This window comes from Bos mutus, chromosome 9 (assembly GCF_027580195.1).
Source record: "Bos mutus isolate GX-2022 chromosome 9, NWIPB_WYAK_1.1, whole genome shotgun sequence".
Taxonomy (NCBI): domain Eukaryota; kingdom Metazoa; phylum Chordata; class Mammalia; order Artiodactyla; family Bovidae; genus Bos; species Bos mutus.
The window spans coordinates 83,749,814-83,771,917 of record NC_091625.1 but is presented as its reverse complement, the minus strand read 5'-3'; the positions used below and the strand labels follow the sequence as shown (position 1 = coordinate 83,771,917).

The 22,104-nt window shown below is 40.6% G+C and overlaps 1 protein-coding gene across 1 annotated transcript in view; it reads right to left on the bottom strand.

Annotated features, from left to right (window-relative positions):
• Positions 1–4,353, bottom strand: part of RAB32 (RAB32, member RAS oncogene family) — a 31,225-nt gene extending 26,872 nt beyond the window's left edge. Inside the window, exon 1 of the mRNA XM_005894665.3 lies at positions 3,813–4,353. Coding sequence (XP_005894727.2) covers positions 3,813–4,065 — 253 coding nt within the window. The 5' untranslated portion in view covers positions 4,066–4,353. The remainder of the gene's footprint in view (positions 1–3,812) is intronic.
• Positions 4,354–22,104: the final 17,751 nt, after the last annotated feature.

Genomic DNA, 22,104 nt, shown 5'->3' with positions numbered 1-22,104 from the left:
CTAAGTATGGCTCAAAAGTGAATCTAAGTATGGTTTATATAACTTATAAGGTCTTCCAAGCATGAATTTTATGCTCTAATAAATCATATTTACATGAATTTCAGAGTACATTGTTTCTGATTTGTTCTCTGGCCCAAAGGAGTATTACTCAGATTTTTATAAAGAAATTTTGATACTAAAAACTGAAAAGCAGTAGAATAGGCTCCCTGCCTACTCTAATGCCACTGTGGCATAAGTATTATTTGAACTAAAGGCACTTGAAAAACAAGGGCAAGATGGGTACTCCAACCTCCCCTTCTTCTCCCTTAAATCAGGAGATAAAACTCCCATGTGAAAGATGTCCTCCCCATAAGGAAGGAAGGAACTGCGCTCATCACCAGAGAGGATCAAACTGAGAGAATTCTGCAGAAGCAGATCTTGTTAAAATAGCTCTTATCTTCCTTTAGCATCCCACAGAGTTTGGTTATTTTTCCACAGCTGCCTTTGTTCAACCTAGTATAAAAGCATTTATATTTTTGTACTTTTGGGGGTTCTTCCTTTCCTTATGAGGGCTCTTGTGTCACACAAAGCTTCCCTGATAGCTGAGTTGGTAAAGAATTCGCCTGCAATGCTGGAGACCCCAGTTCAATTCCTAGGTTGGGAAGATCTGCTGGAGAAGGGATAGGCTACCCACTCCAGTATTCTGGCCTGCAGAATGCCATGGACTACATAGCCCAAGGGGTCACAAAGAGTTGGACGTGACTGAGCAACTTTCACTTTCAAATAAATTTCTGCTATTAATCTTACATTAATTTAATTCTCCGGACCAGCTGAACATTCTAAGAAGGTAGAGATAAAATTTTGCCTTCCCTATGAAAGCAAATCACTGCAATGAATGCATGCAGACTAAATTATACTAGATCTTAATGGACAAGCTTAAAAAAAAAAAAAGATTTAGCCTGGACCAGCCATTCAGCCTACTTGGAAAATTCTACAGTTGCTAATAAGCTTATAATAAGTAGTGAGCCAAATACTCATTCATCTATAATACATGTTAAAAGGAAGATCAGATACTGCATCCTAATTTAGTATATACACTTACTAAACTCTCTCTTTAAAATCTTATCAAAGACTTCAATATTTCAGTATATTTCAGTAATGTGTTGAGAAGCAGTCTCAAAGCAGATATGAAGTAAAAGAAAGGAATTGCCTAACACAAAATTGTGTAAAATTGCATCTGTACTTTAAAGCTGCATTCATTTGATTTAATAAGGATTTATAAGGCCTGTATCCATGAGTCACTATGGTTCTCAATTTGAAGAGTTTAGCTTAAAATGCTTGGCTACATTTACAGAAAACATTTGGGTAATTCCTGCCTGTTATGCTTGCTGGAGCTTTCAAGTACAGCGACCTGACACAATTTCTTTACACCTTTCCCACTTCTAGAGCAGCAACAAAAGTCTAACCAGTAATACAGCACACCTTAAGTTAGTCATGTCGAGTGGCCAGCTCCACCTACTATTTTGCAATCAAGGAATACCTCCCCCCTTTGAGAATTAAATATGATTCAACTTTGTTGCTACACAAAGCAAATATGTTTAGCCATGGGGAACTATTTGGAGTGACCTTCACTTTGCCTCCATTACATCATGACTACTTAATTCAAATGGTATGAGCCAGGATTCACTAGTAGCTCAAATATTCAAACCAAACTTTGGTTTGTTAATGACAGAGTTAATGATAGAGCTCCCTAAACCTTAAGTTAAAGCCACATTATTTTTTGCTCTTAGTTTCCTTATATACTGAAAACCTTATTTAAAAGATGAACCTTATAATTTCCAATCATCTCATAAGTTTACCTCTAATCTTGTTCATTGCTGGTGTGTACTTGCTGGATAGAATCCCTTTTGGAGATTCTGAAAGGTTTGCTCTCCTTCCTGGAAAGGGTCAAGCTTTGGATTTAAGCAAAACTACAAGAAAATTCCACCTAGGCCGATATGTACCAGAGTCTGGTAGAGACTGAATACGTTCCCCTCCTAGTAAAATAGGTCTGGTTAAGCAGGATGAAAAAGAGGAAGAAAACTCTAACTCATGCTTCTGCTTTCCCAAGTCTCCAAATATAAACATTTTTCCTTGAAGCTTAAAAAAACACAACTGTGCCATAAAAAAAATCTTTTATTTACCCGCAGAAGGACCCAATCACAATTTAATTGCTAAACACCACACTATTTTACATGAAGAATAAAGCAAACTCAACTATTCTCCTAGGCAGAGATTTAAAATCATCTTCATGGAAATTCACGGCTACACTGAAGATTTTGGTAGAATGATTATCACATGGTAAGGCAACCTTTAGAATCCATGACTTTGTCAAGGAGAAATACTCTTATCATAAGTGCTCTGTGAAAAAGCAGGAAGTGTTTCGAAAGGAAGCCTCTGGCTTCAAAAGATGACTTTTCAAAACTTTTCAAACGAACATTTGGTTTTCTGTAACCAAAAAAAAAAACAAGCTGAGCCCAAAGGCTGACTATTCCCCCTTTCTTAGAGGTGACATACATCACTTTATTTTCCTATCAGAGGTAGAGAAGCCTAGTCTTAAATAAATAAGTATATATGTGATATTTCTTCAATATCATCTCATATGTAATAAGCTGTTGATGAAAAGAGCAGTACCCAGCAGACAGACCTGGGTCCTTGACTCTTCACCAGTTGGGTGACCACACCTTTTACAGGCTTCAGTCATACAAGTGGAGGATGAAGGATGGTCTCTTTAACCCTGAACATGCCCCCATCTCGAAGGCAGACTGAGCTTAACACTCACAATGACTGAACAAGGTAATTCCTGGTACCACTTCCATATTTCAACTTTCCCAAAGTTAATGGCTTATTAAATGCACACATCCAACCCACCACACCAGCCAGAGTTCAAGTTTTCATACAGTAGAGTAAGGAGAATCTGTACCCTCCTCAAACTGCTCCAAAATGACAATGGAAAGCAAATGCCAGGAAATAATATTATATATTGGGTGTGGAGAGGCAGGAGTGGGGCTAGGTGTTGGTTCAGGGGGAGAAGAGGAGCATAAGGTTTCAAGAGAAGTTTTCCCAAATCTTTGCCTGAGTGGCCTGCCCTAGGAATGCGAGGATGGCTACAAAGAATGGGGTTTCACTCCCAAGGAAGGGTCTCAGACTCAAGGTGGATGATGAAAACCCTTCTGAAAAGAAACCCTGGTTTCTAGTCTCGGGGGTGTCCCTAACTAGGAGTGTAACTTTGGGTAAGTCGTTCAACCACTCTGAACCTCTGTTCTTATCTGTAATATGTTAAAGCGAATGAGAGGAGCCAGCCCCTTCCCCTCCCTCTTCCTCGTCAAGATTCAGAATTAAAACTCGGGAAAAGCCTCCGTGGCCTTCTCACCTCTGGTCAGGTGAGAGCTCCAAAGAAGAGGGCCTCCTATCTCTTAAAAACACCAGAGCTTTTCAAAGCCCGAGCTGAGGCGTCTAACCAGGGTTATTTTCTCTACGCATTTATTTATCTTGTTCTGCTTTTAAATTCTTCGACTACCAAAGCCTGTTCCACTGTGCTGATTCCCCCTGGAGTCCAGCATCCCCTTCCATCTTTCCAGGTGGTTTAGTCCCTTACTTTCAAACTCACTCGGGCAGGCAAGTTCTGGCAGAGGACAGAGAAAGAAGCAAGGAGACCGAGGGCAGCCGAGCGCCGCCCCCGCCCCCGCCAGGCTTCCGACGGCGGGGAAACCCCGCGGGCGCCCCCTGCCCGGAGGCCGCCGTCCGCCCGCCTCGGGGTCACCGCACGTCCCCGGCTCCCGCCATCCTCTTACCCGCGATGTCCCATAGCTGCAGGCGCACCAGCGTCCTGCTGTCCCAGTTGAGGACCTTGAGGGCGAAGTCCACCCCGATGGTGGCCCGGTAGTGCTGGGAGAAGAGCTGGTGGACGTAGCGCTTGATGATGCTGGTCTTGCCCACGCCGAGTTCGCCGATGACCAGCACCTTGAAGAGGTGCTCACTGGTCTCCGGCGGCGCCGCGGCGGCGGCCGCCCCCCGGCCCGGGTCCCCAGCTCCGCCGCCCGCCATGAGCGCCCCCGACCCCGCACCGCCGGCCGGCCGCTCTCGGCGAGCTCCGGGGCCCCGCCCGGCCGCGCCCTGCTTGCGGCGCCCCGGGAGCCCCGCCGGCCGTCGAAACTTCTCCGAGACCGGTCGCCCTTCCCGCCGCGCTGCCGCACCGCCTGACGGGTCACAGGACCCGGAACACGCCGCCGCTGGCAGCCCGCGCGGGGCGGGGAAAGGCCACGGGGGGGACTGGCCTGGCGGGGGAGGCCCCGGCGAGAGGCCGCAGCTCGCCGCCGCCTGCGCTTTGCGCGGGCCGGGCCAGAACTCGCGGCACTTCCTTTCCCCGCAGTCCCCCCTCCTCGCGGCGGCGCCGAGCTCGGCCGCCCCCTGGTGGCCGCGGAGGGTAGCTGAGCGCCGACGGCGAGGGGGACCAGGCGAGTCAAGGTCAGACCACCCAGCCAGGTGGTGAAAGCCCTTAGAACTTGCGGAGGGGCGAGAAGGGGTCGTCCAGGAGGGACCCCAGCCTGGAAGGCGCGGGTCTGGGAGTCGATCTCCTTCCCTGGCTCTGCCCCGAGGGAGTTTAGCACGTGGAGATCCTTGCCTTTGATTAATCGCCAGTGGTCCACTTTAGAAGTGAAAAAGAGTGGACGGATGACTCTGAACTTGACAAAGGACTGAAAACGCTTTTGTTTCGATGACTCTGAGGGAAAAGACACATGGCCACGAAAACGATCTTATTTTAATTCCCCAACAAACCATGAATGTCTTAATTTTAAGTGTTTCCGTGGTAGAGACTGAGATAGATGCTAGGAATTGATTGAAAAACAGTATTGAGGGTTTTTATTTAAAAGAAGAAAGATAGAAGGCCTTACCTTGCCTGCTGTGTTTGTAAAGTCGAGGGTTGTCCTTCCCCCCACCCCATAATATTTAGAAACACCTGGGGCTGAAATCTTCTGGTAGTTTCCTTAAGTAAACTAAAGCCTGCCTGCCACTCGGCCTATCCTCTGACAATCACTGAAAAATGTTTTCCGGAAGTGGAGGCGGTTTAAAATTGACTTCTAAGTCAAGGTGGAATAAAATCTTTAATAGAATAGCTACTGCAAAATCATGGCTATGTCTCTCAAGATGTTTTATGGCCAGCTGGCTTGCGGCTTTTATGTTCACTCAACTGAGAGCCCTTTCAAAATTTCAATTTTCAAAGCCCTTTCAGCTTGAGGAAAGAGAAATTCTCCCTTATTGCCTTAGTACAGTATATTGTTTCATACTTACAGATTGCCATAGATTTTTATGAGTTTCTTTTTTCTTTCACCTTCCTATGTTTCCACTGGCATTAAAAATAGAATTGTGGTGCTAAAAAAAAAAAAAGCCCATGTAAATGATTTAAAATTTGAAGTGGTCCCAGCTAAAGGAAGAATAATGGCTTGGATCTGGTGGTTCTCAATTTTAAGTGAACAGGGTTTGTTAAAACAGATTACACACGGCCCATCTCCAAAGAGATTCTGAGTCTTGTGACTGAATAAATAAAACTCTGTTTTAAACAAACATTTCCATTTACTGCCTAGAGGGATGGCCTCTTTAGAAAGTCACCCTGTAATACCCTCTCACATTTACTCACATTTGGTATGTACTACACTCCCCATCTGGAATACATTCCAAACCTTTACCCCACCTCAGGCTCTTCCAAAGGTTTATCCAAGTGGCGCTAGTGGTAAAGAACCTGCCTGCCAATGCAGGAGACATGAGATGTAGGTTTAATCCCTATGTCCGGAAGATCCCCTGGACGAGGGCATGGCAGCCCACTCCAGTATTCTTGCCTGGAGAATCTCCATAGACAAAGGAGCCTGGTGAGTTACAGTCCATAGGGTTGTGAAGAGTCAGACATGCCTCAAGCAACTTAGCACGCAGGCTCTCCCAAGTAAACTCTGTCTCAACATTCAAGGGCCAGATCAAGGTATTACCTGCTATCTTCATTCCAAATTTCCTTGGCAGGTTAATGAATTCACTTATTTATTAAAAAGCTTCTGATGGTGCCAAGCAATGTTCTAGATATTCCAAGTACACTGGTTTGAGCAGAACAGAGGAAATTCTTTTTCTCAAGGACTTTATGCAATACTGGAAACAAGACAGATAATTAAAAAGCAAATAAGTAAAATAATTCAGATAGTTATACGTTTTATGAATAAAATAGGAAAATGCCATTTAGCAAGTAATCATTGGATGAACAACAAAAACTACACTAATTAGCTGGCCTACTCTAAAGGAAATATGAAAGTAGGTGCCAAGTTGCATTTGTCTACCATGGGGATAACCGGTGGACCCAGGGCTGTTTACTGAAAAGACCACCCTTTCCTCGTTCCTCCGCAGTGCCGCCCTAGGCTTAATCCCAACGGTCATGTAACACTGGGCTTGTTTCTGCACTCTCGTCTCTTCCATTAATCTACGCCTGTGCTTACACCAATTACTTGCCTTAGTCGTTGTTGCTTAGTCGCCAAATCATGTCCACCTCTTCTGGGACCCCATGGACTACAGCCCACCAGGCTCCTCTGTCCATGGAATCCTCCAGGCAAGAATAACGGAGTGGGTTGCTGTTTCCTTCTCCAGGGGATCTTCCAGACCCAGGGATCGAAGCCAGGTCTCCTGCACGGCAGGTGAATTCTTTACTGCTGAGCCACCATGGAAGCCCTCACCTGCCTTAGTTATACTGTGATTCTTCTTCAGGTTTTTTGTTATAGCCCTGCTTGTTCCTTTGCATTTCCATATACAGCTTAGAAGCAGCATCTCATTGTTCACAAACATGCCTGCTGGGACTTGCATTGGAATTATATTGAGTCCCTAAATCAACGTGAGGAGAACTAAAAACTAAGTCTTCAAAAATATTTACATGGTATATCTATCATTTATGTAGGTCTTAATATCTTTCAGTCATATGAAGAGGTCTTGAATTGTGTGTTCAGTTCAGTTCAGTCGCTCAGTCGTGTCCGACTCTTTGCGACCCCACGAATCGCAGCACGCCAGGCCTCCCTGTCCATCACCAACTCCCGGAGTTCACTCAGACTCACGTCCATTGAGTCAGTGATGCCATCCAGCCATCTCATCCTCTGTCATCCCCTTCTCCTCCTGCCCCCAATCTCTCCCAGTATCAGAGTCTTTTCCAATGAGTCAACTCTTCTCATGAGGTGGCCAAAGTACTGGAGTTTCAGCTTCAGCATCATTCCCTCCAAAGAAATCCCAAGGCCGATCTGCTTCGGAATGGACTGCTTGGATCTCCTTGCAGTCCAGGGGACTCTCAAGAGTCTTCTCCAACACCACAGTTCAAAAGCATCAATTCTTCGGCGCTCAGCTTTCTTCACAGTCCAACTCTCACATCCATACATGACCACCGGAAAAACCATAGCCTTGACTACATGGACCTTTGTTGGCAAAATAATGTCTCTGCTTTTCAATATGCTATCTAGGTTGGTCATAATTTGTGTGTAGCTGGCTTATAAAAATAAAGTTGATTTGTGTAGAATGAATTTAGATTCAAAGACCCTGATAATTCTAAAATTTTATAGAATTGCATTTTCTATGTATAGAAACATATTTTTTATTACTTTTCAATCATACATCTTGTTCTTCATATTTTATTTCACTGACTAGGGCTGTCAATAAAATTTTGAATAAAAATGGAGGCGTAGGAAAACCCAGTTTTTGAGAGGAGGTTTTCAACATATCTCTATTAAGTTTTCTAATAAACTTTTTATTTTAGAATAGCATTAGAGTCACAGAAAAATTCAAAAATAGTACAGCGAGTTCTTATGTACCTCATACCTGCTTTCCCCTGTTGTTAATATCTTACGTTAATATTGTACGTTTGTTACAACTAATGAACTGATATTGATACAATTAACCAAAGTCTATACTTTATTCGGATGTCCTCTGTTTTGACTTAATGCCCTTTTTCTGTTACAGAATCTCATTCTGGATACCACACTATGTGTATTAAACATGTCTCCTTAGGCTCTTTTTGGCTCTGATAGTTTCTCAGACTTTTCACATTTCTGATGGCCTTAACAATTTTGAGAAGTACTAGCTAAGTACTTCTATAAAGAAAGCTGAGCACTGAAGAATTGATGTTTTTGAACTGTGGTGTTGAAGAAGACTCTTGAGAGTCCCTTGGACAGCAAGGAGATCCAACCAGTCTATCCTAAAGGAGCTCAGTCCTGGGTGTTCATTGGAAGGACTAATGTTGAAGCTGAAACTTCAATACTTTGGCCACCTAATGCAAAGAGCTGACTCATTTGAAAAGACTCTGATGCTGGGAAAGATTGAAGGCAGGAGGAAAAGGGGATGACAGAGGATGAGATGGTTGGATGGCATCACTGACTCAATGGACGTGAGTTTGAGTAAACTCCAGGAGTTGGTGATGAACAGGGAGGCCTGGCGTGCTGTGGTCCATGGGGTCACAAAAAGTCAGACATGACTGAGCAACTGAACTGAACTGAACTGGCTAAGTACAGTTGACCTTTGAACAAAAGGGGTTTGAAATGTGAGGGCAGAATCACTACATAAACTATTTTGAATTCTTCTGCATGTAGATTTGTCTTTTCTCCCATTTATTCATCTATTCAGTTATTTATAATAATATCAGGAATTTATAATACCATAATTCTGGACTTATAGAATGGGCTTCCCTTTAATGGGTGTTAATGGTAAAGAATCCACCTGCCAGTGCAGGAGACATAAAAGACGTGAGTTTGATCCCTGGGTCAGGAAGATTCCCTGGAGGAGGGCATGGTAACCCACTCCAGTATTCTTGCTACAGTCCATGGGGTCTCAAAGAGTCACACACAACTGAGTGACTTGTTTTGACCCATAGATTACTTAAAGTATATTAATTCAGAAATATTTTGGGATTTCCCAACTATTCTGTTACTGATTTCTAGTTTAATCCTATTATAGTCTGAGAACACAACTGAATAATTTCTATCCAATATGGCAGCCACTTGTCGTAAGCAGAAATTTAAATTAAATTAAAAATTTTAAAGTATTTCCTTGGTCAACAGCTGTATTTTAAGTTCTCAGTAGCCATATGTGGTCTAGTGGTGACCATATTGGTTAAAACAACTAAAGAACTTCTATATCATTGCTGAAATTCCTTTAATTTTTCCCAGCTTTATTGAGATAAAATTGACATTGTGTAAGTTTAAGGTACACACTGTGCTGATTTGATTACACTTACATACACTGCATGATAATCACCACCATTGCCTTAACTAACATTTCCATCACATCCTGTAATTACCACTTCTTTTTTGTGGTGAGAACATCTGACTTACTCTTAGCAACTTTCAAAAATATAATAATAATTACAGTATTGCTAATTACAGCCATCGCGTTGTATATTAGATCCCCAGAACTTATCCACCTTAGCTGGGAGTTTGTACCCTTCAATTGACATCTCCCCATTTCCCCCGCCCTCAGCCCCAGTAATCACCATCATATTCAGTTTTTATGAGTCTGGCCTTTCTAGATTCCACATGTAAGTAACACCATGCAGTCTTTCTCTGTCTGACTTATTTCCCTTAGCATAATGCCCACACGGTTCATCCATGTTATCACAAATTACAGGATTTCCTTCTTCCTCGGGTCTGAATCGTTTGCTGTATGTATACCACATCTTTGTCCATTCATCCGTTGATGGACACTTAGGCTGTTTCCAGTCTTGGCTCTTGTGAATAATGCTGCAATGAATATGGGAATGCAGGTATCTGTGTGTGATATCCTGTATCCCATATGGTAGTTCTATTTCAGACAGCACTGTTATAGAACATGACATAGAAAAATATCTTTATGATTTCAGAATAAGTTAGGATTTTTAAAGCATTCACAAAAACCATCATGGCAAAGGACAATAGGCTAAGTTGGACTACATAAAACTTAAAAAATTTCCCTTTAGGAGACTGAAAGTTAACAGAATAGGGAAATATATGTGCTATGCAATTTTTAAAAAGCTCAGTTTTGAAGCATATAATTAATAAAAATTGTTAAGAAAATACATATGACAAAATAGAAGAATGAGAGAAAAAGACTAAAAAAAAAGATATTTCACAAAAGAGGATTCAAATAGCCCACAAACATATGCAAATATGACTAGCCTCATTAGTCATCAGGGAAATGAAAATTTAAACCATAAATCAATGTGAAATCTTTTCACACCTTCTAGATTGACTAAAATTAAAAAGTGCTGACAAACACCAATCACTGGGAAAGATGTGGAGCAATTAGAGCTCACATACACTAAAAATATAAAAAGAGGGCGCTGCTGCTGCTGCTGCTAAGTCGCTTCAGTCGTGTCCGACTCTGTGTGACCCCATAGACGGCAGCCCACCAGGCTCCCCCGTCCCTGGGATTCTCCAGGCAAGAACACTGGAGTGGGTTGCCATTTCCTTCTCCAAAGCATGAAAGTGAAAAGTGAAAGTGAAGTTGCTCAGTCGTGTCCGACTCTTTGCGACCCCATGGACTGCAGCCCATCAGGCTCCTCTGTCCATGGGATTTTCCAGGCAAGAGTACTGGAGTGGGGTGCCATTGCCTTCTCCAAAAAGAGGGAGAAAGATTCCTTAATTTTAAGAAATTGCCTTATATCATGATTATAGAGGTTGGCAAGTCCAAAATGTGTGGGACAGGCTGGTTGGATAGAGACCTGGAAAGACGATGCTGCAGCTTAAACCTGAGGCAGCCAGCTGGTAGAATTCCCTCTTTCTCAGGGGAGGTCAGTCTTAAGGCTTTTAACTATTTAAATGAGGTCCAACTACATTATGGAGGGTGATCTGCTTTACTTGAAATTTACTGATTTAAATGTTAAATTCATCTAAAAAATATCTTCAAAACAACATCCAGATATGTGTGACCAGTATCTGGGTACTGTAGCCTCCGCAAGTTGACTCATAACATAAACCATCACACCTAGTAATCCCATGTCTATGCTAAAAACAAAAACCAAAGCCAAAAACAAAACTCAACTATTTACAAATGCTCACAAGATCATGTACAATGCATCATCTTTGACTGTAAGAGGGAAAAAAGTAGAAACAAAAAAAAAAAAAAAGGAAAAAATGTGCTATGATTGATATATTTAAATAGTGGGGTAACTCACTGGAGATAAAGTAAATGAATCCTACCTGAATACACAGAGAAATCTATAAAATATTGGTAAAAACAGTTGATTTCAAAGTTATTTTGATGATATGAAGCCTTTTGGGATACAGAAGGCAGTTTGCAGTTACTTTTGGTTTCCCTTGTTTTGTGAGCTTTTCTTTCCTCTCACCTCCTGTTCCCATGCCAGTGTCTCCTTTACTTTCCAAATAAACTACTTACACTTGAAACTATTTTTGAGTGAACTTCTGAAGAAATCAAACTAAAGTCATGTGGCATGCATAATTCAAATGTGAAGTAAAAATATTATGTGTGTAAACATGCTTAATGGAATATAGTATATTTCCAATGGGCTTCCCAGGTGGCACTAGTGGTAAAGAACCCATCTCCCAGTGCAAGGGACCTAAGAGATGTGGGTTCAGTCCCTGGGTGGGGAATAATATCCTTTGGGGAGTAAATGGCAACCCACTCCAGTACCTTGCCTGGAGAATCCCATGGACAGAGGAACCTACAGTCCATAAGGTTGCAAAGAGTTCAACACGACTAAAGTGACTTAGAACACATAGTTCTGATACAGTCCTTTCAAAACGATCTTGTTTTTTTTCCTTATAAGTAATAATTTATTGTTTCTTCTCTATGTTCTGTCTTTATTCTGACATCTCCCCTAAACTGTCAAAAAGACCTGTAAAATCTCTCATAAAATAGTATATCAGGTAAACTATTAGCTCCATGATTTTCCATGAAGATATTCATGCTGGATATTCATCATTTCCCTAATTTGGACTGAAAGCTTTTAGACTGGCTGCACAACTATTGTTCTGGAATTTTCCTTTGCTGTTATTCTGGAAACTTCCTTCATTTCTTTTATATGTTGGAGCTCTGACATCTTGGACCCCAAGTCTACCTCATCTTAACTGGAGCATGTTTTTTAGTAACTTCTGAGAGAAGGTCCTTTGAAAGTAAATATTTAAGTCCTTACATGCCTGAAAATGTTATTATTCTACTCTGATATTTGATTTAATGGTTGTATAGTTATGATTCTAGATTAGAATTTTTACCCTCTCCATTTTAATTTCAAAGGCATTTGTTCATTGAATTCTTGCTTTCAGCATTGCTTTATCAAATCCAATGCCCTTCTGCTCAACCTTTTTTCTAATGTAAACTGTTTATTTTGCATGGAAAGTTTTAGCCTCCTCTTTAGTCTTGATTTTCTGAAATTCCATATCTGCGCAGGTGTGAATATTTTTGTAATCATTGAGCTCTTTCGAGATGGAAATTTGTGTCAATCAGTTCTGGAAATTTTTCTTGTTATTATTTCTTTTCTAAATTCTCTGCCTTTATTTTCTTTGTTTTCTCATTGTGAGACTTTTAGTATTTGGCTACTTAAAGTCTTAGACTGACTCTTTTTTGTTTCTTTTGAATTTTGTATTTTCATCGTGTATTAGTTATTATTGTGACAATAATGCTGCATAACAAACTTCTTTAGAGCTCAGTGTTATACAAAAACAAGTATTCATTTTCTTGCTCACTAGGCTGTAATTGGCTGGGGCTCCATAAGATTTGACTGGAGTCGGCTGGACTTGGCAGATCTCTTTATTAAAAAAAAAAAAAAATTCTGTTATAAAATGGAGCAAAAAGCAAAGAAGAATTTCTTGGAAATAAAAAATATGATTGCAAAAAATAGCAATAGAAAATCACCCAGAAAGAGCCCCCTGAAAAATGAAATATAGTATAAGTGTGAAAAATTAGATTTTATTTTCAGAAAATATGTCTTCCTTCCCCCCTGGAAAGTGGAGGATATTTTCCCACTCCATTGATGTTGGACTTGGACCAACATCAAGAATGTGTGACCTGGAAAAAAAGAGACAAAAAGAATGTGTGCCTGGAAAAAAACACATGCACCCCGATGCTCATAGCAGCACTATTTATAACAGCCAACACATAAAAGCAACCGAAATGTCCATCAACAGATGAATATATATCACATGTGTGTATGCTCAGTTTTGTCTTTGCAACCCATGGACTGTAGCTTGCCAGGTTCCTCTGTTCATGGGATTTTTTAGGCAAGAATACTGGAGTGGGTTGCCGTTTCCTCCTCCAGGGGATTGTCTGAACCCAGGGACGGAACTCATGTCTCTTGCATCTCCTGCATTTTCAGGTGGAGTCTTTACCACTGCATCACCTGGGAGCCCTTATATATATATATACACATACAGTAGAAAATATGCTGCTGTATATATGCTCAGCTATAAAAAAAAAAAAAAAAAGGAATGACATTTGCAGCAATGTGGATGCACCTAGAGGTTATTATTACTAAATGAAGTAAGTCAGAAAGAGAAAGACAAATGCCATATCACTTCTAGGTGGAATCTAAGATACGATACAAGTGAAACAAATTCATTGACATAGTAAAAAAAAAAACAAAAAAAAAAAAAAAACTTATAGTTACCAAAAGGGAAAGGGGGTGGGGGAAGTATAAATTAGAAGTCTGAGATTAGCAGATACAAACTACAGTATATAAAATAGATAAACAACAAGGTCCTAGTGTATAGCACAGCGAAATATATTCACTATCCTGTAATAAACATAATGGAAAAGCATATGAAAAAGAATACATGCATGTGTCACTGAATATTGCTATATACCACAAACTAACACAACATTATAAATCAACTATAATGCAATAAAATTTTTTTCATGAGTCAATATTGAATGACGACTAGACCCTATTCATAGACTTGAGTTCACATTTTAGATTTATCCATTGACTAAATTTGTGATCTTTTAAGAAATAAAGACATAGGATTTAGAGAAATTTCTAGTTGTGTCACTTCTTAAGTGGTCTCAAAGATCAAAACATCTCAGTCTATATTCTCTCAGGTTTAAGTGTAGTTAAAAATATATGCCCTGCTTTCTGCACAACGTGATATAAAGATAATATTCATAAACATGCAGTACATTTGATAAATGTATAAAATTTGCTAAAATAGATTTTACTTTAAGAAGCTATTAAATAGCTGGCACTGTGTTCCTTTCTTGTCAGTTTCTTTGCTGTGCGTGTGTAAGCAATTTTTCTGTTTGCACTTCCATTTAAATTCTCAGTCTCTCATTTTTCTTAAATGTCTACAGTAATATAATATGATTAGAACAAAAGCACAAATTGCCCTTATTATTAGCATAATTTTAAGTAATTGTAAATGTAACAAATATTTTAGGTGTATCAGTGAAATTTTTCACTATTTTCCCATAGGTTATATACTGCTATGTAACAATTATAATTTTAATTCCATGTTCCTTTCATATAATTTTCAATGGTTATTGTAGAATATCTTGGCAAAATATAAATGAAATTCTAGCTAGTTTGGACAATTCTCCTTACTGCATTCTGTTTCTATATTGTGCAGGATAATCTAATATTCATGAGATCATAGAGCCAAATGCAATTATAATCTTTTCTCAGTTTGTAGAAGATTTCTGGTACTTTACATTGCAGACTCTTGTGGAGCCCCTACAGTTGTGTGGGGGCAGGAATAAACTTTTAACTATTTCCTCACTGATTTAGTTGACACAGTCTTCCAGGAAAAGCACCATCATCAACTTTATGACTGATCCTTATACTGAATTGAATATCTACTTTGAATCCACCAAAGGCCACTTTTAAATCAATTTATCTGCTTTTTATTTTCAGTATGATTTTCATGTCTAAACTAGTCATTCCAATTTTTATTCAATTGCCTGGAGATTTTAAAAGGAAATGGAAATGATAGGAGAAAGAATATTTATCAAATGCCTCTTTTCTGGCATTTTGTTAAATATTCTGAACCATTCATTTGAGAAAATATGAATATATAAATCTTGCCTTCTCCTGTCTTCATGGTTTAATAGAAAATTTTACAACAGAAAAGGCACATTTCAACACAGATTATGCCATGTTTTTAAACTCTTTATCTTTTGAAAACATTTTGAAATGTTCAGTTGGTAAAGCATAGAACCCCCCTGAGAATAGCAATTGCTTGTCTAGTTAATGCATGAAGCACTTTGAAGAGACTATTTGTGGATACTAGTTCAAAGTCATTGTAGATAATGTAAGTTCACCTTAATTGAACATTTGCTCTTGACAAATATTATTGTAAACCATATCACACCTATCTGGAGCTTCCCAGGTGGTGCAGGTGGGTAAAGGATCTGCCTGCCAGTGAAGGAGGCACGAGAGACCCAGGTTCAATCCCTGGGTTGGAGAGATCCTCTGGAGAAGGAAATGGCAACCCACTCCAGTATTTCTTGCCTGGGAAATCCCATGGATAGAGGAGCCTGGCGGGCTACAGTCCACGGGGTCCCAAAGAGTTGGACATGACTGAGTACACACACATATAATAACTATTCAGCTGCCCAGCTCTATAATATGGGCACTTTTACTATCCATACTTTACAGATGAGGGGATAAACCCTAAATGATACAGGTAAGAGGTGGTAGGTTCCAGACATCTGATTCCAGAGTCCTTGCTACTCACACTTCAGTACTACAGATGCCAGGCCTCATCAGTTAGTAGCTTAAAGAGGGCAAGTAAACAATCCTCTATCACCCATAACAACTGAAACTGTTTGGCTGTAAGAAAGCAAGCTTTGAGAATTCCTTCCAACTCAACAGGGACAGAAATACATCCTGGAACTCATAACTAATTAATCCAGGAGTTTTCTTGTAGCAAAAGACCCTGAAGTCTCAGCAGTGGATTGTCCAGGATCTGCAGTTAGTGAGAATTTCAAGGGACTTTCAAGATTTGCTACACATTATTTAAATATGTGTTGGTGGTTGAAGGATTACATATCACAACATACCTTAGTCCAAATTTCTAGACTCTGACCTCTGAAAGCAAACCATGAACCTAGAACTAGTGTATTTGACATAACTGGACATAACTGGGGCTTCCCTGGTGGCTCAGATGCTAAAGAATCTGATCTGCTTACAATGCAGGAGACCTGAGTTTGATACTTGGGTTGAGAAGATCCCCTGGAGAAGGCAATGGCTACCCACGCCAATATTCTTGCCTGGAAAATCTCATGGACAGAGGAGCCTGGAGGGCTACAGTCCATGGGGTCACAAAGAGTCAGACACGGCTAGTGACTAACACTTTCACTTTTCACTTTCACTCTGAAAAGCAAGACAGTGGGACAATGATTTTCTTTTTCTTTCTTCCAACAATTATGCATTAAAATATTGAATGAGGTCAAGTTCTATTCCAGTAATGGTTCAAGTTGAGTATAAAGTGCTCGATGCAACCAAAACTGTTCTCAGTTTCATTAGTGTGGTAGTCATGTGTCTCTGAGTTAAATTTCTTTAACAAATAAGCCTCAAATGGTGGTGGCTTAACCTAGAAAAGGTTTATTTTTGCTCATATAAAATCTGATGTGGATCTGGGTGAGTTTCTAGGCAGCTGTCTACCATGTGAGGTTCTGGAATCCAGGCTGCTTCTGTAATCACCAGACCAGAGCAGAAGAGAACAGGGTGGTTTTGTGACAGCTGTTTAGTGCTTTGGCCCTAAGGGACTCACATAACTTCTATTGACAAAGCATTGGTTAAAGCTAGTCAGGAAGGCCTGTCTATGTATAAGGAAAGTATAAGCCCATTGTGAGCTTAAAGAAAGAGAAAACCAAAAGTTCCTCCCATATATAGATTACTGTTTCTAGGAGACTAAACAAAGAGTAAGCAAACACATTTATATTATAAAAGATAGTTATGAGTAGTTATAAACACTTTAATATGAGGAGTCTTATTTATGCATACACACACACAGAAGTCGCTCAGTCGTGTCCGACTCTTTGTGACCCCATGGACTGTAGCCCACCAGGCTCCTTGGTCCATGAGATTTTCCAGGCATGAATACTGGAGTGGGTTGCCGTTAAGAAAGCTAAAACTCAGGCAATAGTCTAGCAGCAGATATATTAAGAAAAGTGTTTTACCTATCATATGTTTTGAAGTTGACCCAGGGTTTCTCAGCCTTGGCCCTTTCAACAGTTTGTGCCTGGGGACTCTATCGTGGGGGCTTTTCAGTGCATTGCATGATGTGTAGCAGCATCCCCAATTCCTAATCACTAGGTGCCTGTAGCCAGTACTCTTCCCTCAGCCAGAGGTGAGAACCAAATATCCCTCCACACATTCCCAAGTGACCCTGTGAAGGCAAAACCACCCTGCTATGGGAACCACTGGTTTGCACTACTCCTTGTATTTTTTTCCCAACATCAAACCTAGAGTTAATGCAGTAGCATGCATGTTTATATATCTTATTTACATCAGGGGCCCCCAACCTCTGGGGACAAATGCCTGATGGTCTGAGGTGGAGCTGATGTAATATTAATAGAAATAAAAGTGCACGATAAATGTAATACACTTGGGTCATCCTGACCCACCCATCACCCTGTCCGTGGAAAACTTGTCTTCCGTAAAACCAGTTCCCGGTGACAAAATGTTGGGGACGGCTGCTTTACAATATACAAAGCACTTTACACAACTTCATCTCAATCAAAATAACTACAAGAGAATGTGAACAAACAAGTTGAAAAAAGGCTAAATGCTTTGTCCGTGTCACAAGGGAGGCGACTCAACCAAAGCCCTTCCACTCTGGATTCATAAATGTTCCTAAGCATTCATTGCTAACCTCCTGTGTGACAGCATTGTTCCAGTTATAGAGGATATAAAAATAAAAGATCGGCTCCTGCTCTCAGGAGACTCACAGTCTACTGAGTTAAAGAGACAATTTAATATGAAATTACATAGGTGGTAATTAAACTAAGTGCTCGATAGAAGGGCTTACAGCTCTTCAGAGGGAGGTACTACCCCTACTGAACTCTCAGAAAAGAGATGGAAATCCTGCAACAGAAAGGAAGGAATAATAGGAAGCTATGGAGCAGAGACTGCCGAATTTCATTTGAGTCACCATGGGGGAAAAATGAACTAAAATATAGAGAAGCACAGAGCAGATCAAGAGGAAAGAAAATAATATTGTGAGCTGTGGGCGGGAAAAAGTGCCGCTAAGTCCTCAACCTGCAGGCAAGTGCTCTCTGAATGGTTGCAAGACCCAGGAACACCCTCACCTTGCAGGTTTTCTACAATGCTGATCCAAATGAATAATATCAAACCCAAAGAAGAAATCCTACTATAGGAGATCATTAAAAAATTTTTTTAAAAAAGATTAAGCTTAAACAGTACATTTCTGAAGCAGAAAAAAAAAAGTGAATGATTAAGATTAGGTTTAAAGAAGGGCATCTTTCATATAAATGACAAGCAATATAATTTCTGAAAAATGAAGCCTCGTGGAAGGTCATTGGGCAGGTCATTCATTCCAGATTAGAGCTGTAATCACTTGGAATGAACTTGTTCTAACCTTCTGATTTATGTCTTAACATTTAAATGTCTCAATTGTTTTTCAGTTTAAGACTAATATTTTTTAAATGTGTATATTTATTAGCCTGAGTCTGATTCTCTGTCAGTGTGTGATCTCATAATTTGGCCAAACAAATGACTATAAGCTACAGAAAATATGCTTATTCTTTGGAACACCCACTAGTGATACTGGGGATAGTTACTGAGTTAAACATGTTTTAATTCCTTGTTGGGAAAGCAGAGAGGGTGCAAAGCTTACTTTCTCAAACAGAAACATCTAGGGCCTCAGGGCTCTTTATGCTTCCATTTCAAACGGCTCACCTCTCTGAGCCTTTACTCTTCTCGAGCTCCTTCTGCCATCACCCTTCACAACCAGCAAACAGAGAGTCATCTGTTTTCCTGTCCTGTATAATCTCACCACCTCAGGCTCACTCCACCCTCTAGTCATGTTCTGCCTGTTACCGAGTTTGAAATCATACCCTGTTTTGTCATCCTGAACAAATTCGTACTCCTCCTTACAACTTTTTCTGATCTTAGACATCAAAATTAGTCCCCACTTTTTGCATTCAACTCTTTATGCTGGGGTTACTACTGGAAGTTACAGCATTCCTTGTGTTGGTTGAGGGTAAATAATTCTTCACTCCAACCCACTACCTCCCCAGTTTCCCCACTTGCTCCCTTAAAGAAAAATATATAATGAATAGGGCATGTGTGCTAAGTTGCTTCAATCATGTCTGACTGTTGGGACTTTAGCCTGCCAGCTTCCTCTGTCCGTTGAATTCTCCAGGCAAGCATACTGGAGTCAGTTGACATTTCCTACTCTAGGGGGACCTTTCTGACTCGAGGATTGATTGACCCACGTCTCTTACATCTCCAGCATTGGCAGCTGGGTTCTTTACCACTAGTGCCACCTGGGAAGCTCCATAAATAGGGCACAATCTGCAAACTTGGTTGGAAAAATCTTGCAAAAGTAAAATTTGAAAGAACAGTAAAAAGGAAAAATAAAATCTATGAAGAAGAGAGCAGTTTAAAGAGAGGTAGATTGAAGGAAAAAAATAAAACTGTAAGACATAAAAATACGTGGTGGTTAAACAATATGCTACTAAAGAGAGGTGGAAATTTGGGGGAAAAACTGAGGGGAGAAAGTGTCAGTTTCTTTATGATTTAGGTAGGGAAGAAGTACAGGTGTGTAATTCGAGGCAGACAACAGCCTCTGGGTTGAATTTCCCCAGAGGCACCCCCACTGAGTGCCTGAAAGTCCTCAGGAGACTGGCTTCCTGTGATACTGAGATTTATAATAAGACGTGTACATTTGGTCTTCTTCCCAGTTTCTGGCACAGACATCCTGAAACCTTTGGAATTTCTTAAGTGATAAGAGCAGTAAAAGTGTCTATTGTTAAATTAATGAGATGGCTTTTGGAAAACTCCTAAGGTTGAGGGCTGGTTGCCCAGGGAGTGAACCAAAAGATTAGAGGACTGGAACTTTCCATTCCAACCCAACCTATTGGGAGAGAAAGAAGCTGGAGATTGATTTCAGTCATCAGTTGATTCAATCAATTATGTCTATGTAATGAAGCCTCTGGACTTCCCTGGTGGCTCAGTGGTAAAGCAGTTGCCTGCCAATGCAGGAGACAAGGGTTCGATCTATGAGTCAGGAAGATCCCCTGGAGAAGGGCCTGGCAACCCACTCCAGTATTCTTCCCTGGAGAATCCCAAGGACAGAGGAGCCTGGCGGGCTACAGTCTGAGGTTGCAAAAGAGTCCAACATGACTTAGCGACTAAAACAACATGAAGCCACCATAAATACCTCAAAGCACAGTGTTAGGAGAGCTTCAGCACTGGTGAACATGTGGACAATTGGAGAGAGTGTTGAGCCCAGAGAGAGCGTGGAAATCGCCCTTTCCTGTGTTCCTTTCCCTATGTGTCTCTTCCATCAGGCTCTTCCTAGTTATGTCTTTTTATAATAAATCAGTGATCTAGTAGGTAAAATGTTTCTCTGTGTTCTGTGAGTTGCTCTAGCAAATTAATTGAATTCAAAGAAGGAGTTGTTGGAACTGAGCCAATCAATCAAAAGCCCAGGTTGTCACATGGGCTTCTGACTGTCATCTGAAGCTGCACTGAGGGCAGTCTTGTGGGACTGAGTTCTTAACCTGTGAATCCTGATGCTGTCTTCTGGTAGACAACAGTCATGTACGGTTGTGAGAGCTGGACCATAAAGAAGGCTGAGTACTGAAGAATTGATGCTTTCAAACTGTGGTGCTGGAAAAGACTCTTGAGAGTCTTTTAGACAGCAAGAAGATCAAACCAGTCAAGCCTAAAGAAAATCAACCCTGAATATTCATTTGAAAAACTGATGCTGAAGCTGAAGCTCCAACCCTTTGGCCACCTGATGCGAAGAGCTGACTCATTGGAAAAGACCCTGATGCTGGGAAAGATTGAAGGCAGGAGGAGAAGGGGACAACAGAGGCTAAGATGGTTGGATGGCATCACCAACTCAATGGACATGAGTTTGAGCAAACTCTGGGAGATAATGAAGGACAGGGAAGATTGGCATGCCACAGTCCATGGGGTCACAAAGTGTCGGACACGACTGAGTGACTGAACAACAATCACAGCTGGTGTCAGAAAATTGCTTGGTCATGAGGGGAAAACCCTCCAAAACACATTGTTCCTCATCAAAAACCTTTCTTCCCCTGCACCCAGAGAAGGGAAGCCTTGAGCTATTATGGGAATAGAGGTGGGAAAGACCTCAGCCTTAGTGTCTAAAGTTTTATTGAATTGTCCTTATTAGCCTAGGGTTGAAAGCTCTGCAACTTCTAGCTGTGCAATCTTGAACAGTTTACTTAGACTCTTTAAGCCTCTTTGAGTTAATCCCCTGAAAGTTTAATAAGCATCTTATGAAATAAAAGAGATTGAGCAATTGCACAATTTCTGATATGGAATAGATACTCAATAGAGGACAAGCTCCTGCCATTTCTCACCATGACAGGCAACTTGAATGGTGGGTAAAGCACTGAGTTAGATAAAACTAGACTCAAGTCCACACTGATTTAGACCTAGGCCATATTCAAACCTATCCCTTGCAAATGTGGAATCTTGATCATGTTAAGTAATCTTTACTACCCACACTTTTCTCAGTTTTAGAAGAAACTTAATAAAATACATCTCCAAGAGGTCTTATGAGGATTAAAGTAAGGATCAGACATACTGTTTATATAGTCCTTAGCATAGTTGCTGACCTGGACTAAATTGAATAAATTCTAGCCAATATTATCAGTACTCCAGCAATTATTTAGGTTTCTTGTCCTTCATTAAGCTTTCTCAGGCTGATGATCAATGAAATAATTTAGTTCACAAAAATACATTTCATTCTCATTATGGGTGAAGCACTAGGCCAGACGTTGAGGGGAATCACAGAAAAACAAAATATCACTCCTGTCTTCAAAGTATTCACAGTCTCATGGAGTGAACAGACATGTACTTATTAGCAGGAAAATAATAAATAATTGCAAAATGAGAGGAGAAAGGGTTAATTCTTAACATAGAGCTCC